General features: G+C 53.3%; 1 protein-coding gene across 2 annotated transcripts; it reads right to left on the reverse strand.

The window, feature by feature from the left end:
• Positions 1–5,176: 5,176 nt before the first annotated feature.
• Positions 5,177–10,389, reverse strand: LOC115078612 (WAP four-disulfide core domain protein 12-like). Of its 2 annotated transcripts, XM_029581545.1 has the most exons (4): positions 10,230–10,389; positions 8,974–9,147; positions 8,637–8,732; positions 5,177–5,303 (listed from the first exon to the last, which is right to left on the reverse strand). In XM_029581545.1, coding segments are annotated over exons 1-4 (339 nt in total). In that variant the 5' UTR covers positions 10,297–10,389; the 3' UTR covers positions 5,177–5,301. The 2 variants fall into 2 exon arrangements, with proteins under 2 accessions (XP_029437405.1, XP_029437404.1); XM_029581544.1 differs by lacking the exon at positions 5,177–5,303 and having other exon boundaries at positions 8,453–8,732.
• Between the last annotated feature and the right edge of the window lie 11,569 nt (positions 10,390–21,958).

Below are 21,958 nucleotides of genomic sequence, written 5' to 3' on the forward strand. Positions count from 1 at the left end.
CAGAAAGATGAGCTGCAGAGGACCCTGCTGCCTCAGTCCATCTCTCCCGCTCCTCGCTCACAGCTCCTCTCAGGTTTCATCCTCCCTCACAATGAGTCCCAGGTACAGCTTGTCCCCTTACAGTGTCACCACCTCTCTTTCTCATTTCTAGGTCATGTCCATTGCTGAAGGATGAGCTGCAGAGGACCCTGCTGCCTCAGTCCATCTCTCCCGCTCCTCGCTCACAGCTCCTCTCAGGTTTCATCCTCCCTCACAATGAGTCCCAGGTACAGCTTGTCCCCTTACAGTGTCACCGCCCCGCTTTCTCATGTCTAGGTCATGTCCTTTGCAGAAAGATGAGCTGCAGAGGACCCTGCTGCCTCAGTCCATCTCTCCCGCTCCTCGCTCACAGCTCCTCTCAGGTTTCATCCTCCCTCACAATGAGTCCCAGGTACAGCTTGTCCCCTTACAGTGTCACCACCCCTCTTTCTCATTTCTAGGTCATGTCCATTGCAGAAAGATGAGCTGCAGAGGACCCTGCTGCCTCAGTCCATCTCTCCCGCTCCTCGCTCACAGCTCCTCTCAGGTTTCATCCTCCCTCACAATGAGTCCCAGGTACAGCTTGTCCCCTTACAGTGTCACCACCCCTCTTTCTCATGTCTAGGTCATGTCCTTTGCAGAAAGATGAGCTGCAGAGGACCCTGCTGCCTCTGTCCATCTCTCCCTCTCCTCGCTCACAGCTCCTCTCAGGTTTCATCCTCCCTCACAATGAGTCCCAGGTACAGCTTGTCCTCTTACAGTGTCACCACCCCTCTTTCTCATGTCTAGGTCATGTCCTTTGCAGAAAGATGAGCTGCAGAGGACCCTGCTGCCTCTGTCCATCTCTCCCTCTCCTCGCTCACAGCTCCTCTCAGGTTTCATCCTCCCTCACAATGAGTCCCAGGTACAGCTTGTCCCCTTATAGTGTTACCACCCTGCTTTCTCATGTCTAGGTCATGTCCATTGCAGAAAGATGAGCTGCAGAGGACCCTGCTGCCTCAGTCCATCTCTCCCTCTCCTCGCTCACAGCTCCTCTCAGGTTTCATCCTCCCTCACAATAAGTCCCAGGTACAGCTTGTCCCCTTACAGTGTCACCACCCCTCTTTCTCATGTCTAGGTCATGTCCATTGCAGAAGGATGAGCTGCAGAGGACCCTGCTGCCTAGGGCCATCTCTCCCCCTCCTCACTCACAGCTCCTGGCTCCTTTCACACGCACACACAAGGATCTCACGCAGTCTCTTTCTTCTCAGGGTCATATAGCACAAAAGCCACAGGCTCAGTGACACAAAGGAGGAACTGAATGCAGAAGCTCCATCGGAGTAGGGAAATCCCCACCAACAGACATCAAGCCTCCAGGGTGCAGGGCGATACAGCAGGACTCCCCTCCCACCCAATGCACTGTCCAGCTCCCCCAAATAAACTGTACTGAAGGTTTTCGTGTCCCTAGGGCACTTTGAAGGACCATGGAAAGCTGAGGAGAGATGCAAGATATCATGGTCACTGTGCTGAGTCAGTTTTCCACCAAGGTTTTCTTCTGTCCAGCAGCTTCCTCCTTTCTCTTCTACCTCATTCACAACAAGTGGAGGAATAACCTAGTGGTTCGAGTAGTGGACTATGACCCAGGGAAACCAGGGGCTGAAATCCCACTCTCACTCCTTGTGACGTTGGGCAAGTCACTTTACCCTCCTTGTAAGCCCTGAGTACCTGAATGTAATCCACTGTGAAGTGCCGAAAAGTGGAATATAAAAATCTAAATAAATAAGTACCTGAGGACGTTTCCCCTTAGCAATGTGAGAAGGTGATAGTCAAAGCCAGAAGAATGCAGGGCTGCATAGAGAGAGGAATAACGGCAGGAAAAAGGAGCTAATTCTCCTGTACAGATCCTTGGTGAGGTTTCACCTCTAGTACTGTGTTTGGTTCTGGAGCCCTTATCTCAAAAGGAGCAGAGACAGGATGGAGGCGGTGCAGAGAAGGGCGACCAAAATGGTGGGTGCTCAGTATCATCAGAAAACCTATGAGGAGAGGCTGAAGGATCTGACTCTGTGCACCCTGGAGGAGAGGAGGTGCAGGGGGGATAGGATGCAGAGCTTCAGATACCCTGGAGGAGAGGAGGTGCAGGGGGGATAGGATACAGAGCTTCAGATACCCTGGAGGAGAGGAGGTGCAGGGGAGATAGGATACAGAGCTTCAGATACCCTGGAGGAGAGGAGGTGCAGGGGGATAGGATACAGAGCTTCAGATACCCTGGAGGAGAGGAGGTGCAGCGGGATAGGATACAGAGCTTCAGATACCCTGGGAGAGAGGAGGTGCAGGGGAGATAGGATACAGAGCTTCAGATACCCTGGAGGAGAGGAGGTGCAGGGGGATAGGATACAGAGCTTCAGATACCCTGGAGGAGAGGAGGTGCAGGGGGATAGGATACAGAGCTTCAGATACCCTGGGAGAGAGGAGGTGCAGGGGAGATAGGATACAGAGCTTCAGATACCCTGGAGGAGAGGAGGTGCAGGGGGATAGGATACAGAGCTTCAGATACCCTGGAGGAGAGGAGGTGCAGGGGGGATAGGATACAGAGCTTCAGATACCCTGGAGGAGAGGAGGTGCAGGGGGATAGGATACAGAGCTTCAGATACCCTGGGAGAGAGGAGGTGCAGGGGAGATAGGATACAGAGCTTCAGATACCCTGGAGGAGAGGAGGTGCAGGGGGATAGGATACAGAGCTTCAGATACCCTGGAGGAGAGGAGGTGCAGGGGGGGATAGGATACAGAGCTTCAGATACCCTGGAGGAGAGGAGGTGCAGGGGGATAGGATACAGAGCTTCAGATACCCTGGAGGAGAGGAGGTGCAGGGGGGATAGGATGCAGAGCTTCAGATACCCTGGAAGAGAGGAGGTGCAGGGGAGATGTGATACAGAGCTTCAGATACCCTGGAGGAGAGGAGGTGCAGGGGGATAGGATACAGAGCTTCAGATACCCTGGAGGAGAGGAGGAGCAGGGGGGGATAGGATACAGAGCTTCAGATACCCTGGAGGAGAGGAGGTGCAGGGGGATAGGATACAGAGCTTCAGATACCCTGGAGGAGAGGAGAGGAGGGGGATAGGATACAGAGCTTCAGATACCCTGGAGGAGAGGAGGTGCAGGGGGGATGTGATACAGAGCTTCAGATACCCTGGAGGAGAGGAGGTGCAGGGGGGATGTGATACAGAGCTTCAGATACCCTGGAGGAGAGGAGGTGCAGAGGGATAGGATACAGAGCTTCAGATACCCTGGAGGAGAGGAGGAGCAGGGGGGATAGGATACAGAGCTTCAGATACCCTGGAGGAGAGGAGGAGCAGGGGGGATAGGATACAGAGCTTCAGATACCCTGGAGGAGAGGAGGTGCAGGGGAGATAGGATACAGACCTTCAGATACCCTGGAAGAGAGGAGGCGCAGGGGAGATAGGATACAGACCTTCAGATACCCTGGGAGAGAGGAGGTGCAGGGGGGATAGGATACAGAGCTTCAGATACCCTGGAGGAGAGGAGGTGCGGGGGAGATAGGATACAGAGCTTCAGATACCCTGGAGGAGAGGAGGTGCAGGGGAGATAGGATACAGAGCTTCAGATACCCTGGAGGAGAGGAGGTGCAGGGGGATAGGATACAGAGCTTCAGATACCCTGGAGGAGAGGAGGTGCAGGGGGATAGGATACAGAGCTTCAGATACCCTGGAGGAGAGGAGGTGCAGGGGGGATAGGATACAGAGCTTCAGATACCCTGGAGGAGAGGAGGAGCAGGGGGATAGGATACAGAGCTTCAGATACCCTGGAGGAGAGGAGGAGCAGGGGGGATAGGATACAGAGCTTCAGATACCCTGGAAGAGAGGAGGTGCAGGAGGGAGATAGGATACAGAGCTTCAGATACCCTGGAAGAGAGGAGGTGCAGGGGGGAGATAGGATACAGAGCTTCAGATACCCTGGAGGAGAGGAGGAGCAGGGGGGATAGGATACAGAGCTTCAGATACCCTGGAAGAGAGGAGGTGCAGGGGGGAGATAGGATACAGAGCTTCAGATACCCTGGAGGAGAGGAGGTGCAGGGGGATAGGATACAGAGCTTCAGATACCCTGGAAGAGAGGAGGTGCAGGGGGGAGATAGGATACAGAGCTTCAGATACCCTGGAGGAGAGGAGGTGCAGGGGGATAGGATACAGAGCTTCAGATACCCTGGAGGAGAGGAGGAGCAGGGGGGATAGGATACAGAGCTTCAGATACCCTGGAGGAGAGGAGGTGCAGGGGGGATGTGATACAGAGCTTCAGATACCTGAGAGGTTTTATTGATGCACAATTGTCAAACCTTTTCCATTTGAAAGAAATCAATAGAACTAGAGGTCAAGTAATGAAACTCCAGGGAGGACGACTCAGAACCAAGGTCAGGAAATATTTCTTAGTGATATAGGGCTGTGTCAAATCAGATGAACCATCCACAGGCACAGAGACCGTAGTAGAGTAGAAGAGGTATTTATTCTCTCAGTATAATGTTCAGGCAGACGTATCTTGCGTTTGAATACAATATGGTAATTAGTTGTAGTAGCACTGTTGGTCCCCTGGAAGGCCTTTCCGGAGGAGGTGATGAAGACAAAAACGGTAAAAGATTTAAAAGGGGCGTGGGATGAATACTGTGGATTCCTAAAGGCGAGAGGATGGGAATGAAGAAAAGAGTGCATGGGGGTAACTTGCTGATGCGGCTGTTACTCCCCTAAACCAATAAGCCTGGTACTTTGATGCAACTCCAACATTGCTCTCTGCTTCCATGGCAAGAGATAACGGGGAATTGGATTCAGACAGCAACAATCAGGGGCTGTGAGAATCTGATGAGTATGGAGGAGCTGCCATGGGCTTGCTGGTCAGACTGAATGGATCATTCGGTCTTTTTCTGCCATCATTTCTGTATTTTAATAAGCCCTCCCTCCCACTGGTCCTAGTCAGGTTACTGCAGCCATGGTCCTGACGCTGGGAGCCATGCACCTGGGATCTTTCCCAAACTCTGCATCATGGGATCTAAATCCAGACCTGAGGGACTGGAAGAGCTGACTCTCATTCTGCAGGCCAGGCTGGCCACTCTTCTGTGGATTTTAGCACAGGAAACACACAGGACACAAGGAGCTTCACAGCAGAATATCTCTTTATTCCCTAAGTTTACTGCCAGAGGAGCGTAGGAAGGGCAAAGCGTTTCTGGTTCATGCGCTCACGGAGGAAGTGACATCATCAGGCAGTGATGGCCCCCCCCCCTGCTCTCACGTGCACGTCCCTTTCTGCAGGCAAGAACGAGAGAGAGAAAAGTCAGGTGAGGCAAGATTTCCAGCCCTGTGTGCTTAAAGTGAAAGTCCTTCTGTGAGAACATCCCCCTTATAAGCACACTCCCCTTATAAGCACATCCCCCTTATACACACATCACTCTTGTAAGCACATCCCCCTTATAAGCACACTCCCCTTATAAGCACATCCCCCTTATAAGTATTTATTTATTTATTTTATACTTTTTTATACCGACATTCATGAAATATATCATATCAAGTACTCTCCCTTTATAAGCACACTCCCCTTATAAGCACATCCCCCTAATAAGCATACGCCCCTTAAAAGCACATCCCCCTTATATGCACGTCACTCTTGTAAGCACATCTCCCTTTTAAGCAAATCCCCCTTATACGCACATCGCTCTTGTAAGCACATCCCTCTTATAAGCATATTCCCTTTATAAGCACATCCACCTTATACACACATCACTCTTGTAAGCACATCCCCCTTATATGCATATCACTCTTGTAAGCACATCCCCCTTATAAGCATACTCCCATTATAAGCACATCCCCCTTATATGCACATCACTCTTGTAAGCACATCTCCCTTTTAAGCACATCACCCTTATACGCACATCACTCTTGTAAGCACATCCCCTTATAAGCATACTCTCCTTATAAGCACATCCCCCTTATAAGCATACTCCCCTTATAAGCACATCCCCCTTAAACGGACATCACTCTTGTAAGCACATCCCCCTTATAAGCATACTCCCATTATAAGCACACTCCATTTATAAGCACATCCTTCTTAAGAGTGCCGCATGCAGCAATAATGTCTGGGTGTGTGCTTATAAGGGGAGTGTGCTTATGCTCATACTTTAATGCTAAATTTCCAAAGTGATGTTGGCCCTGAAAAAGCTGGGGTCAAGTCCTCTGGTACACCCACGTTACACACAGGAAGTGGCACCTGCTCCTAGTGATGTAAACATAATGCTCAGACTTCTGAAAATCCAAAAGCCTGCACCCAGCACTGCTTGCGTGCAACGCCTGTCATAGGAACATCAGTAATTGTACTTTCACACACCTAACAGGCACCATTTGAAAGAACCACTTACAGGCACAAAACTGGATTTTGTATGCAGAAGTGGCTTTCAAAAATTACCAGCAATAAGCATTCTCCTCCTTTAAAAAAATATCCTTTCCCCCAAATAATTGTTTCCCCCTTTATTGCGAGAGCTGTCCCCACATTTTCTACTCTGGGGTTCATGCCTTTCCTTCAGTGCATTATTAGGGTGGCCAACCTTTCCACTAAACGTCATGCTTTGGGAGGAGAGGTGTGTGTGTGTGTGGGGGCGGGGGGGCGGGAAGGTTACAGACTATTGCCAGTTGTTGATCTGCTCATTACCTGCCTTTCAAGCACCCTCTCAATATACTTTGTTTTATAAAATGTTATTTCAACTATCCTCAATCACATCAGCCTCTCTCATGCAGTTTTGCTCTCTATCACAACTAAAGCCTTTCAAATACACATCCACCTGCATACTTCCCCAAAGCTCACAGCCTCCTCTCTCATACACACAGCCTCCTCTGTCAGACAGATACACACAGCCTCCTCTGTGAGACACACACACATACACAGAGCCTCCTTTCTCATACACACCCCAAACACATAGCCTCATCTCTCATATACACAGTCTCCTCTCTCATGCACACACACTCCCAAATTCAGTCTTCTCTGTCAGAGACACACACACATACACAGAGCCTCCTCTCTCATACACACAGCCTCCTCTATCAGACACACACACACATACAGCCTCCTCTCTCATACACCCCCCCACAAACACATAGCCTCATCTCGCATACACACAGCCTCCTCTCTCATACACACATACTCCCAAACTCACAGCCTCCTCTCTCATACACACACACTCCCAAATTAACAGTCTCCTCTGTCAGAGACACACACACACATACACAGAGCCTCCTCTCTCATACACACAGCCTCCTCTGTCAGAAACACACACCCACACACAGAACCTCCTCACTCATACACACACACCCCTAAACACATAGCCTCATCTCTCGTACACACAGTCTCCTCTCTCATACACACATACTCCCAAACTCACAGCCTCCTCTCTCTTACACACACACTCCCAAACTCACAGCCTCCTCTCTCATACACACACACTCCCAAATTCACAGTCTCCTCTGTCAGAGATACACACACATACACTAAGCCTCCTCTCTCATACCCACAGCCTCCTCTGTCAGACACACACACACACACATACACAGAGCCTCCTCTCTCATACACACACCCCCAAACACATAGCCTCATCTCTCATAAACACAGCCTCCTCTGTCAGACACACACACACATACAGCCTTCTCTCTCATACACACACTCCCAAACTCACAGCCTCCTCTCTCATACACACACACACTCCCAAACTCACAGCCTCCTCTCTCATACACACACAAACACTCCCAAACTCACAGCCTTCTCTGTCAGATACACATACAGCCTCTTCTTCCTCCCCATACTCTAGTCTTTCTCTCTCTCCTTCTTCCCTTTTGTCTCCCTCTCCTCCCCAGTGTCTTCCTCTTTCTGTATCTCCTGTCTTCCTGTGCCCCCTGTCTCCTTTCTGCCTCTTCTGTCTCTTCCTTCCCTTCCCCCCATCTCCCTCCATCCCTCATGCTCCCGTTATGCTTCTCCCCTTCCCCATGACCTTCCTTCCTTACCCCCTCTGTGTCTCTTTCCTCCCTTGTTCCCCATATGCCTATCTTTCTTTCCCTCCCTTTTCTCCCTTTTCCCCTCTGTCTCTCGCCTTTCCCCACCCTATGACTCTGACTGTCTCTTCTCCTCCTCAGGTCCTGGCCCAGCACTCAGTGACGAATTTGCAGTGTCCAGTCAGTACTTCTAACCGGACATTGTACAGCAAATCTGAAAACCTGGCTGTCCAGTCCAAAACTGGGCAATTGGCAACCCTATGCATTATGGTGGTTTTCAGGACAACATTTGTGGCAAAATTGAAAAAGAAAAAATCAGTTTGATGGCTGAGCCCAGCAGGAATGACCTCCTCCTTTTTAAGGACATTCTACAGGAAGCTCCTGCTGCAAATGGCGGTGGCCATTTTCTGCCATCAGCAGCAGCGAAGCCTGTGATGTCACTTCCCTTCACATGGGGGAGAGCCAGGCATGCCAGCTTTGCTACGGAAGCTCAAAATGGCCACCCCAGAAGCCACAGGGAAAATGATTAGAGGCGCCCTCCATGGACTGCTAATGCCTGCTCTACCCCAGTGGATGAATACAATAGAAGGATGCAACGTTACATACAGAGGAGAGAGCTGGGGTGGCAGGCACTGTCACAGGCTCCATTCTTGCAGCACTTCAATTCACCAGGGCAGTCTTTGTTATCCTCACAGGGGGTCTCTGTGATGAGCGGCGAGAGAAGGGAGAGAAAGAGAGAGAATGTGTAAAGGGACTGCATCCTCTGCTACTGAAGAGACTGCTCTTCTACTTGTCTTTATGTGTCTCTGTCCACACCTACGTCTCTCTCTCTCTACCTTTGAGGTTTTCTCAGTGTTTTTCTGTCTCTCCCTCTGTCTCGCTCTCCATCCACAGCTTGACCCCTTAGAAGCCAGCCCCTCTGCAGTTGGGGATTGGAACTCACTAAAGACTGGAGCCACACAATATCTGCCAGAGTAGGCATTACAGCACTTCATAGTGCCGAGACAATCTGAATCCACAGTGCAGTTCTTGAATGTGCAGATGGAATTGCTTGCACAGTCTCCAGACTTCATCCCTCCATTCTCTTCTTCGGCTTTCTTGGATGAGGAATCAGACCCTAGAAAGGAGACAACATGATACACAAGGAGGAAAAAGCACTTGCTCTTAAATCAGAAAATTCATTTTATACACCAGCCTCTTCATCAGAGTCTGAGCCAGGAGTCACAGAAATGCATACACCATGAATACAGCACAGACAGCTGAAGAGCCCCATGCAGACGTAAACAGATGCATGAATGCAGCACAGAGATCTGAAGAGCAGATCTTCATCAGAACCTCACACTGATACACGTAAAGCATGAATACAGCAAAGACAGCTGAATAGCAGATCCTCATCAGAGCCCCATGCAGATGTATACAGATACATGAAAAGCATGAATACAGACAGACAGCTGAAGAGCAGATCCTCATGCAGATGTCACACTGCCATATAAAAGGCATGAATACAGCACAGACAGCTGAAGAGTGGATCTTCATAGGAGCCTCATGCAGATGTCACATTGCCACATACAAGGCATGAATACAGCATAGACAGCTGAAGAACAGATCTTCATCAGAGCTCGATGAGACGTCACACTGATACACGTAAAGCATGAATACAGCACAGACAGCTGAAGAGCAGAGCTCCATCAGAGGCCCATGCAGGCATCACACTGATGCATGTAAAGCATGAATACAGCACGGACAGCTGAAGAGCAGATCTTCATCAGAGCCCCATGCAAGAATCACACTGATACACGTAAAGTATGAATACAGCACAGACAGCTGAAGAGTGGAACTTCATAAGAGCCTCATGCAGATGTCACACTGCTATATACAAGGCATAAATACAGCACAGACAGCTGAAGAGCAGATCTTCATCAGAGCTCTATGAGACGTCACACTGATACACTTCATGAATACAGCACAGACGGTTGAAGAGCAGATCTTCATCAGAGCCCCATGCAGGCATCACACTGATACAGGTAAAGCATGAATACAGCACAGATAGCTGAAGAGCAGATCCTCATCAGAGCCCCATGCAAGAATCACACTGATACACGTAAAGCATGAATACAGCACAGACAGATGAACTGCTGTCCCACTTTCTCACTCTCTCTCACGTCTCTCTTGTCTTGGCTTCTCTCTTGTATTTCTTACCATCAACTCCTCCTTCCCAATAAGCTGTGCTGAGCAGCAGCACAGACAGAACTAGGATCCTCAGCATGGTACTGGCAGGTTCCTTAGAGCGTAATGGATCTCAGGAAGGATTATTCAGCAGCCACGTCTGATAAGAACTTCTGTGAGAAGACACCTACAGTCTTCCGGGAGATGGGAAGAGTTTCTTCTCACAAGCATCCGGTTTATGTGTTCTACCACGCCTTATTTTCATCTCCTGTGCTCCCTCATGCACTGCAAGCTGTAAGGAAGCTTGGGAGAACCAGTATGGTCTTGTTTCAGGCTATGTATTCTCCATTCATAAGAGGGCTGTGTGAGAGGGCTCAGGGGACAGATACAGGCATACAAAGCCTGTTACCTCTAGGACTGGAGGGATCAGGGGATGGGAGCAGGGATACAGAGCCTGTCACCTCTAGGACTGGAGGGATCAGGGGATGGGAGCAGGGATACAGAGCCTGTCACCTCTAGGACTGGAGGGCTCAGGGGATGGGAGCAGGGATACAGAGCCTGTCACCTCTAGGACTGGAGGGATCAGGGGATGGGAGCAGGGATACAGAGCCTGTCACGTCTAGGGCTGGAGGGATCAGGGGATGGGATCAGGGATACAGAGCCTGTCACCTCTAGGACTGGAGGGATCAGGGGATGGGTGCAGGGATACAGAGCCTGTCACCTCTAGGACTGGAGGGATCAGGGGATGGGAGCAGGGATACAGAGCCTCTCACCTCTAGGACTGGAGGGATCAGGGGACGGGAGCAGGGATACAGAGCCTGTCACCTCTAGGACTGGAGGGATCAGGGGACGGGAGCAGGGATACAGAGCCTGTCACCTCTAGGACTGGAGAGAACAGGGGATAGGTGCAGGGATGCAGAGCCTGTCACCTCTAGGACTGGAGGGATCAGGGGATGGGAGCAGGGATACAGAGCCTGTCACCTCTAGGACTGGAGGGATCAGGGGATGGGTGCAGGGATACAGAGCCTGTCACCTCTAGGACTGGAGGGATCAGGGGATGGGAGCAGGGATACAGAGCCTGTCACCTCTAGGACTGGAGGGATCAGGGGATGGGAGCAGGGATACAGAGCCTGTCACCTCTAGGACTGGAGGGATCAGGGGATGGGAGCAGGGATACAGAGCCTGTCACCTCTAGGACTGGAGGGATCAGGGGATGGGAGCAGGGATACAGAGCCTGTCACCTCTAGGACTGGAGGGCTCAGAGGATGAGTACAGGGATACAGAGCCTGTCACCTCTAGGACTGGAGGGAGCAGGGGATGGGAGCAGGGATACAGAGCCTGTCACCTCTAGGACTGGAGGGATCAGGGGATGGGGGCAGGGATACAGGGCCTGTCACCTCTAGGACTGGAGAGATCAGGGGATGGGTGCAGGAATGCAGAGCCTGTCACCTCTAGGACTGGAGGGATCGGGGGATGGGAGCAGGGATACAGAGCCTGTCACCTCTAGGACTGGAGGGATCAGGGGATGGGAGCAGGGATACAGAGCCTGTCACGTTAGGACTGGAGGGATCAGGGGATGGGAGCAGGGATACAGAGCCTGTCACCTCTAGGACTGGAGGGATCAGGGGATGGGAGCAGGGATATAGAGCCTGTCACCTCTAGGACTGGAGGGAGCAGGGGATGGGAGCAGGGATACAGAGCCTGTCACCTCTAGGACTGGAGGGATCAGGGGATGGGAGCAGGGATATAGAGCCTGTCACCTCTAGGACTGGAGGGAGCAGGGGATGGGAGCAGGGATACAGAGCCCGTCACCTCTAGGACTGGAGGGAGCAGGGATACAGAGCCCGTCACCTCTAGGACTGGAGAGATCAGGGGATGGGAGCAGGGATACAGAGCCTGTCACCTCTAGGACTGGAGAGATCAGGGGATGGGAGCAGGGATACAGAGCCCATCACCTCTAGGACTGGAGAGATCAGGGGATGGGAGCAGGGATACAGAGCCCGTCACCTCTAGGACTGGAGGGATCAGGGGATGGGAGCAGGGATACAGAGCCTGTCACCTCTAGGACTGGAGGGATCAGGGGATGGAGGCAGGGATACAGAGCCTGTCACCTCTAGGACTGGAGGGATCAGGGGATGGGGGCAGGGATACAGAGCCTGTCACCTCTAGGACTGGAGGGATCAGGGGATGCGAGCAGGGATACAGAGCCTGTCACCTCTAGGACTGGAGGGAGCAGGGGATGGGAGCAGGGATACAGAGCCTGTCACCTCTAGGACTGGAGGGATCAGGGGATGGGAGCAGGGATACAGAGCCTGTCACCTCTAGGACTGGAGGGAGCAGGGGAGGGGAGCAGGGATACAGAGCCCGTCACCTCTAGGACTGGAGGGAGCAGGGATACAGAGCCCGTCACCTCTAGGACTGGAGAGATCAGGGGATGGGAGCAGGGATACAGAGCCTGTCACCTCTAGGACTGGAGGGATCAGGGGATGGGAGCAGGGATACAGAGCCTGTCACCTCTAGGACTGGAGGGCTCAGAGGATGAGTACAGGGATACAGAGCCTGTCACCTCTAGGACTGGAGGGAGCAGGGGATGGGAGCAGGGATACAGAGCCTGTCACCTCTAGGACTGGAGGGATCAGGGGATGGGGGCAGGGATACAGGGCCTGTCACCTCTAGGACTGGAGAGATCAGGGGATGGGTGCAGGAATGCAGAGCCTGTCACCTCTAGGACTGGAGGGATCGGGGGATGGGAGCAGGGATACAGAGCCTGTCACGTTAGGACTGGAGGGATCAGGAGATGGGAGCAGGGATACAGAGCCTGTCACCTCTAGGACTGGAGGGATCAGGGGATGGGAGCAGGGATATAGAGCCTGTCACCTCTAGGACTGGAGGGAGCAGGGGATGGGAGCAGGGATACAGAGCCTGTCACCTCTAGGACTGGAGGGATCAGGGGATGGGAGCAGGGATACAGAGCCTGTCACCTCTAGGACTGGAGGGAGCAGGGGATGGGAGCAGGGATACAGAGCCCGTCACCTCTAGGACTGGAGGGAGCAGGGATACAGAGCCCGTCACCTCTAGGACTGGAGAGATCAGGGGATGGGAGCATGGATACAGAGCCTGTCACCCTCTAGGACTGGAGAGATCAGGGGATGGGAGCAGGGATACAGAGCCCGTCACCTCTAGGACTGGAGAGATCAGGGGATGGGAGCAGAGATACAGAGCCTGTCACCTCTAGGACTGGAGAGATCAGGGGATGGGAGCAGGGATACAGAGCCCGTCACCTCTAGGACTGGAGGGATCAGGGGATGGGAGCAGGGATACAGAGCCTGTCACCTCTAGGACTGGAGGGATCAGGGGATGGGGGCAGGGATACAGAGCCTGTCACCTCTAGGACTGGAGGGATCAGGGGATGGGGGCAGGGATACAGAGCCTGTCACCTCTAGGACTGGAGGGATCAGGGGATGCGAGCAGGGATACAGAGCCTGTCACCTCTAGGACTGGAGGGAGTAGGGGATGGGAGCAGGGATACAGAGCCTGTCACCTCTAGGACTGGAGGGATCAGGGGATGGGAGCAGGGATACAGAGCCTGTCACCTCTAGGACTGGAGGGAGCAGGGGATGGGAGCAGGGATACAGAGCCCGTCACCTCTAGGACTGGAGGGAGCAGGGATACAGAGCCCGTCACCTCTAGGACTGGAGAGATCAGGGGATGGGAGCAGGGATACAGAGCCTGTCACCTCTAGGACTGGAGGGATCAGGGGATGGGAGCAGGGATACAGAGCCTGTCACCTCTAGGACTGGAGGGATCAGGGGATGGGAGCAGGGATACAGAGCCCGTCACCTCTAGGATTGGAGGGATCAGGGGATGGGAGCAGGGATACAGAGCCCGTCACCTCTAGGACTGGAGGGATCAGGGGATGGGAGCAGGGATACAGAGCCCGTCACCTCTAGGACTGGAGGGATCAGGGGATGGGTGCAGGGATACAGAGCCTGTCACCTCTAGGACTGGAGGGCTCAGGGGATGGGTGCAGGGATACAGAGCCTGTCACTTCTAGGACTGGAGGGATCAGGGGATGGGAGCAGGGATACAGAGCCTGTCACCTCTAGGACTGGAGGGATCAGGGGACGGGAGCAGGGATACAGAGCCTGTCACCTCTAGGACTGGAGAGAACAGGGGATAGGTGCAGGGATGCAGAGCCTGTCACCTCTAGGACTGGAGGGATCAGGGGATGGGAGCAGGGATACAGAGCCTGTCACCTCTAGGACTGGAGGGATCAGGGGATGGGAGCAGGGATACAGAGCCTGTCACCTCTAGGACTGGAGGGATCAGGGGGTGGGAGCAGTGATACAGAGCCTGTCACCTCTAGGACTGGAGGGATCAGGGGATGGGAGCAGGGATACAGAGCCTGTCACCTCTAGGACTGGAGGGATCAGGGGATGGGAGCAGGGATACAGAGCCTGTCACCTCTTGGACTGGAGGGATCAGGAGATGGGTGCAGGGATACAGAGCCTGTCACCTCTAGGACTGGAGGGATCAGAGGATGGGAGCAGGGATACAGAGCCTGTCACCTCTAGGACTGGAGGGATCAGGGGATGGGAGCAGGGATACAGAGCCTGTCACCTCTAGGACTGGAGGGATCAGGGGATGGGAGCAGGGATACAGAGCCTGTCACCTCTAGGACTGGAGGGCTCAGGGGATGGGAGCAGGGATACAGAGCCTGTCACCTCTAGGACTGGAGGGATCAGGGGATGGGAGCAGGGATACAGAGCCTGTCACGTCTAGGGCTGGAGGGATCAGGGGATGGGATCAGGGATACAGAGCCTGTCACCTCTAGGACTGGAGGGATCAGGGGATGGGTGCAGGGATACAGAGCCTGTCACCTCTAGGACTGGAGGGATCAGGGGATGGGAGCAGGGATACAGAGCCTCTCACCTCTAGGACTGGAGGGATCAGGGGACGGGAGCAGGGATACAGAGCCTGTCACCTCTAGGACTGGAGGGATCAGGGGACGGGAGCAGGGATACAGAGCCTGTCACCTCTAGGACTGGAGAGATCAGGGGATAGGTGCAGGGATGCAGAGCCTGTCACCTCTAGGACTGGAGGGATCAGGGGATGGGAGCAGGGATACAGAGCCTGTCACCTCTAGGACTGGAGGGATCAGGGGATGGGTGCAGGGATACAGAGCCTGTCACCTCTAGGACTGGAGGGATCAGGGGATGGGAGCAGGGATACAGAGCCTGTCACCTCTAGGACTGGAGGGATCAGGGGATGGGAGCAGGGATACAGAGCCTGTCACCTCTAGGACTGGAGGGATCAGGGGATGGGAGCAGGGATACAGAGCCTGTCACCTCTAGGACTGGAGGGATCAGGGGATGGGAGCAGGGATACAGAGCCTGTCACCTCTAGGACTGGAGGGATCAGGGGATGGGAGCAGGGATACAGAGCCTGTCACCTCTAGGACTGGAGGGCTCAGAGGATGAGTACAGGGATACAGAGCCTGTCACCTCTAGGACTGGAGGGAGCAGGGGATGGGAGCAGGGATACAGAGCCTGTCACCTCTAGGACTGGAGGGATCAGGGGATGGGGGCAGGGATACAGGGCCTGTCACCTCTAGGACTGGAGAGATCAGGGGATGGGTGCAGGAATGCAGAGCCTGTCACCTCTAGGACTGGAGGGATCGGGGGATGGGAGCAGGGATACAGAGCCTGTAACCTCTAGGACTGGAGGGATCAGGGGATGGGAGCAGGGATACAGAGCCTGTCACGTTAGGACTGGAGGGATCAGGGGATGGGAGCAGGGATACAGAGCCTGTCACCTCTAGGACTGGAGGGATCAGGGGATGGGAGCAGGGATATAGAGCCTGTCACCTCTAGGACTGGAGGGAGCAGGGGATGGGAGCAGGGATACAGAGCCTGTCACCTCTAGGACTGGAGGGATCAGGGGATGGGAGCAGGGATATAGAGCCTGTCACCTCTAGGACTGGAGGGAGCAGGGGATGGGAGCAGGGATACAGAGCCCGTCACCTCTAGGACTGGAGGGAGCAGGGATACAGAGCCCGTCACCTCTAGGACTGGAGAGATCAGGGGATGGGAGCAGGGATACAGAGCCTGTCACCTCTAGGACTGGAGAGATCAGGGGATGGGAGCAGGGATACAGAGCCCGTCACCTCTAGGACTGGAGAGATCAGGGGATGGGAGCAGGGATACAGAGCCCGTCACCTCTAGGACTGGAGGGATCAGGGGATGGGAGCAGGGATACAGAGCCTGTCACCTCTAGGACTGGAGGGATCAGGGGATGGAGGCAGGGGTACAGCGCCTGTCACCTCTAGGACTGGAGGGATCAGGGGATGGGGGCAGGGATACAGAGCCTGTCACCTCTAGGACTGGAGGGATCAGGGGATGCGAGCAGGGATACAGAGCCTGTCACCTCTAGGACTGGAGGGAGCAGGGGATGGGAGCAGGGATACAGAGCCTGTCACCTCTAGGACTGGAGGGATCAGGGGATGGGAGCAGGGATACAGAGCCTGTCACCTCTAGGACTGGAGGGAGCAGGGGATGGGAGCAGGGATACAGAGCCCGTCACCTCTAGGACTGGAGGGAGCAGGGATACAGAGCCCGTCACCTCTAGGACTGGAGAGATCAGGGGATGGGAGCAGGGATACAGAGCCTGTCACCTCTAGGACTGGAGGGATCAGGGGATGGGAGCAGGGATACAGAGCCTGTCACCTCTAGGACTGGAGGGCTCAGAGGATGAGTACAGGGATACAGAGCCTGTCACCTCTAGGACTGGAGGGATCAGGGGATGGGAGCAGGGATACAGAGCCTGTCACCTCTAGGACTGGAGGGATCAGGGGATGGGGGCAGGGATACAGGGCCTGTCACCTCTAGGACTGGAGAGATCGGGGGATGGGTGCAGGAATGCAGAGCCTGTCACCTCTAGGACTGGAGGGATCGGGGGATGGGAGCAGGGATACAGAGCCTGTCACGTTAGGACTGGAGGGATCAGGGGATGGGAGCAGGGATACAGAGCCTGTCACCTCTAGGACTGGAGGGATCAGGGGATGGGAGCAGGGATATAGAGCCTGTCACCTCTAGGACTGGAGGGAGCAGGGGATGGGAGCAGGGATACAGAGCCTGTCACCTCTAGGACTGGAGGGATCAGGGGATGGGAGCAGGGATATAGAGCCTGTCACCTCTAGGACTGGAGGGAGCAGGGGATGGGAGCAGGGATACAGAGCCCGTCACCTCTAGGACTGGAGGGAGCAGGGATACAGAGCCCGTCACCTCTAGGACTGGAGAGATCAGGGGATGGGAGCATGGATACAGAGCCTGTCACCTCTAGGACTGGAGAGATCAGGGGATGGGAGCAGGGATACAGAGCCCGTCACCTCTAGGACTGGAGAGATCAGGGGATGGGAGCAGAGATACAGAGCCTGTCACCTCTAGGACTGGAGAGATCAGGGGATGGGAGCAGGGATACAGAGCCCGTCACCTCTAGGACTGGAGGGATCAGGGGATGGGAGCAGGGATACAGAGCCTGTCACCTCTAGGACTGGAGGGATCAGGGGATGGAGGCAGGGATACAGAGCCTGTCACCTCTAGGACTGGAGGGATCAGGGGATGGGGGCAGGGATACAGAGCCTGTCACCTCTAGGACTGGAGGGATCAGGGGATGGGAGCAGGGATACAGAGCCTGTCACCTCTAGGACTGGAGGGAGCAGGGGATGGGAGCAGGGATACAGAGCCTGTCACCTCTAGGACTGGAGGGATCAGGGGATGGGAGCAGGGATACAGAGCCTGTCACCTCTAGGACTGGAGGGAGCAGGGGATGGGAGCAGGGATACAGAGCCCGTCACCTCTAGGACTGGAGGGAGCAGGGATACAGAGCCCGTCACCTCTAGGACTGGAGAGATCAGGGGATGGGAGCAGGGATACAGAGCCTGTCACCTCTAGGACTGGAGGGATCAGGGGATGGGAGCAGGGATACAGAGCCTGTCACCTCTAGGACTGGAGGGATCAGGGGATGGGAGCAGGGATACAGAGCCCGTCACCTCTAGGATTGGAGGGATCAGGGGATGGGAGCAGGGATACAGAGCCCGTCACCTCTAGGACTGGAGGGATCAGGGGATGGGAGCAGGGATACAGAGCCCGTCACCTCTAGGACTGGAGGGATCAGGGGATGGGTGCAGGGATACAGAGCCCGTCACCTCTAGGACTGGAGGGCTCAGGGGATGGGTGCAGGGATACAGAGCCCGTCACTTCTAGGACTGGAGGGATCAGGGGATGGGAGCAGGGATACAGAGCCTGTCACCTCTAGGACTGGAGGGATCAGGGGATGGGAGCAGGGAAACAGAGCCTGTCACCTCTAGGACTGGAGGGATCAGGGGATGGGAACAGGGATACAGAGCCTGTCACCTCTAGGACTGGAGGGATCAGGGGATGGGAGCAGGGATACAGAGCCTGTCACCTCTAGGACTGGAGGGATCAGGGGGTGGGAGCAGTGATACAGAGCCTGTCACCTCTAGGACTGGAGGGATCAGGGGATGGGAGCAGGGATACAGAGCCTGTCACCTCTAGGACTGGAGGGATCAGGGGATGGGAGCAGGGATACAGAGCCTGTCACCTCTAGGACTGGAGGGATCAGGAGATGGGTGCAGGGATACAGAGCCTGTCACCTCTAGGACTGGAGGGATCAGAGGATGGGAGCAGGGATACAGAGCCTGTCACCTCTAGGACTGGAGGGATCAGGGGATGGGAGCAGGGATACAGAGCCTGTCACCTCTAGGACTGGAGGGATCAGGGGATTTATTTCTTGTATTTTATTTATCTATTTTTATATAGCAATATTCCTAAAAAATCAAACCACTTTACAGAAATTGAAAATTTATAAAAATACAACATCACTAAAAATATCTTCATACAGTGTCAGGAACAAAGACAGATAACTCAGAGGAAGGAGGGAGATTGTGAGCAGCGATGGATATTAGGTACTTTGTCCTCTCTGTGTATAATGGAAGGGGAGTGTGGTAGGAACTCAGCTCATGAGATGAAACCTGATATTTCTTAATGCTGGGAGTCTCTTCCAGGTGCCCTGCTTCTTTGAAAGGGAAGTTTTGTCTGTGCTACTCCTCAGGCTATCAGGGCAGGGTAACAATAGATAATCACCTCCACCCCAGTGCCTTTTTATTAGAGAAAAGTGAGGAGGGGATGGTGAAACCAGAGCTGGGCATGCAATGTTCTGGGAGACCTTTCAGAGGGTTTTTGTGGTTTCTGAGAACTGCTGGCACCTTTTGTTTAAAAGATCAGATGTGGCTGTGCCGTGAGGATGGTGGGCGTCAGAGAGTGTGGAGGGAGGAGGAGGATGGGGGGGAGGAAGGTGCCCCCATCCTCCCCCTCCCTGCTCCACCTCCCTTCTGCAGATCACGTGCAGTTCTGCTCACCTTTCTCTCGCTGCAAACTCGTGCCAACGCTGTCTTTCTGAATGATTTCTTCCAATGGATTTTTAACCTTTCCCCAGTGCTGAGAGATAGAGAATGTGAGAAACCTCTCTGCAGCTCCAGCCCTGAAAGTCTTAGCTGGGTATTAATGCCGACAATAGAAACACAGCGAGAGGAGCTCAGGCTCCCTCCAGACTGCCCAGCAAGCTCATGCTAGCATCTGCCGCATGGTGCAGGTCACCCCCTTCTACCGCACCATACTGCTCACCTCCAGACTCACAGGCCGATACAGTACAGTGCGCGCCGATGGAGCGCACTGTTTACCTGCACTTGGACGCGCATTTTCCCTTACCCCTTATTCAGTAAGGGGCGGAAAACGCGCGTCCAACCCGCGGCACCTAATAGCGCCCTCAACATGCAAATGCATGGTGACGGCCCTATTAGTTATGCCCGCGCGATACAGAAAGTAAAATGTGCAGCCAAGCCGCACATTTTACTTTAAGAAATTAGAGCCTACCTTTGGGTAGGCGCTAATTTCTGCCGGCACCGGGGAAGTGCACAGAAAAGCAGTAAAAACTTTTTCTGTGCACCCTCTGACTCAAAATCATGGAGATATTAAGTCGGAGGTCCCAAAGAGTAAAAAAAAAAAAGAAAAATTTAAAATGGGCCGGTGGCTGTCGGGTTGAAAACCGAATGCTCAATTTTGCCGGCGTCCGGTTTCCGAGCCCGTGGCTGTCAGCGGGCTCGAGAACCGACGCCGGCAAAATTGAGCGTCGGCTGTCAAACCCGCTGTCAGCCGCCGCTCCGGGTCTAAAGGAGGCGCTAGGGACGCACTAGTGTCCCTAGCGCCTCCTTTTGCCCGTTTCTACCGCACCACCTCATTTACATACAGAATCGCACGCACCAGCGAGTGGCCTGTGCGCGCGCCGGGAGAGCGGGCGTTCGTCCGTTCTCCCGTGGACTTCCGTTAGTTTTCCAATCTGTCATGGTCGGGGCCCCTGTTGCTTGCTGTCTGAGTCCAATTCCCCGTTTACCTCTCGCTGCTGAAGCAGGGAGCACTGATGGAGCTGCATCAACAATATCAAGGCTTATTGGGTAAGGGCAGTAACCCCCGCTCCAGCACGTTACCCCCATGCGCTCTTTTCTTCATCTCCAGCCTTTAGTGATCCACGTGTACCTGACTCATGTTTACAGGAGGTTCGTGATCGATTTATATCATTGATTGGGCCAAAATTATGGAATGGCCTACCGGAAGGTCTCAGAGCTTTTTTGTAAAAACCTCCAGACATTCCTGCTTGAAGAAGTTTTTGCTAGATAATTTTATTGTAATAATTGTTCTGGTTTTATTTTATTTCATTTTCTGGTTTAAATTTTATGATGATGTTGATGTATTTTGTAGATTCATTGTTTTAAATTTGTCTGTACTGCGCCTAGCATGACTCATTATAGGCAGATAACAAATATTTTAATGGTGAGCAAATGTAAATGAGGAGAACAGGAACGAGCCCAGGCACTGGCAAGAGTTGTAAAAACATTAATTAAGAAGGCCGGCCAAAAAGGAATTTGGGAAGAGGCTTGGCATGGAGGCAAAAGGAAGAAGCCTGTGAGAGAGTCAGCTGGACCACAAGAGGACAGGGGGTAAAATGGATGTTCAGCAAAGACCAAGCCATTGCAGAAAATTAAATGATTTCTTTGCTTTGGCATTTACTGCAAGAGGATGCTGGGGATATACTCACAGCAGAAGCTTTCTTTAACGGTGATGAGCCAGGGAAAGTGAAGTAAATCACTTTACTATTGAGCGATGTTGACAGGTTAAATAGCAGCAAATCACCAGGACCTGCTGGTATTCACCCCGGATTTCTGAAAGAACTCAAATGTGAAACTGCAGATCTATTCCTGTTAATCTGTTACATCTTAAAATCTGACACGGTATTGGAAGATTGGAGGATGGCCGATATAACACTAGTTTTGTAAACCGTGGTGATCGTTACATGGAACAACGGTATATAAAATATCTAAGGGCTGCAAGGTGACCTAGGAAACTGTGACTGTTTGTAAGACACTGCTGGACGCATGCAGCACTGTGCAGACAGACAGAAGGCTGAAGCTGACTCTGGCAGTACATTCTGCTCGATCCCGAGTGCCGGGACGACCTTGCACACAGAGTGTACAAGTAGATTTTCTATTTGCAACATTTCCTGTACTTTTGAGTCTTTATGGGATTCCTCTTCACCGGTTTCCAAGGAAGAGATTGTTCAGGTTCTGGCTAAACCTGTCCCCTGAAGCAATGCCTGCCAGCCTTAGTGCAAGTGCTTGGCGAAGCCAC

Source organism: Rhinatrema bivittatum, chromosome 16 (genome assembly GCF_901001135.1).
Source record: "Rhinatrema bivittatum chromosome 16, aRhiBiv1.1, whole genome shotgun sequence".
Lineage (NCBI taxonomy): Eukaryota > Metazoa > Chordata > Amphibia > Gymnophiona > Rhinatrematidae > Rhinatrema > Rhinatrema bivittatum.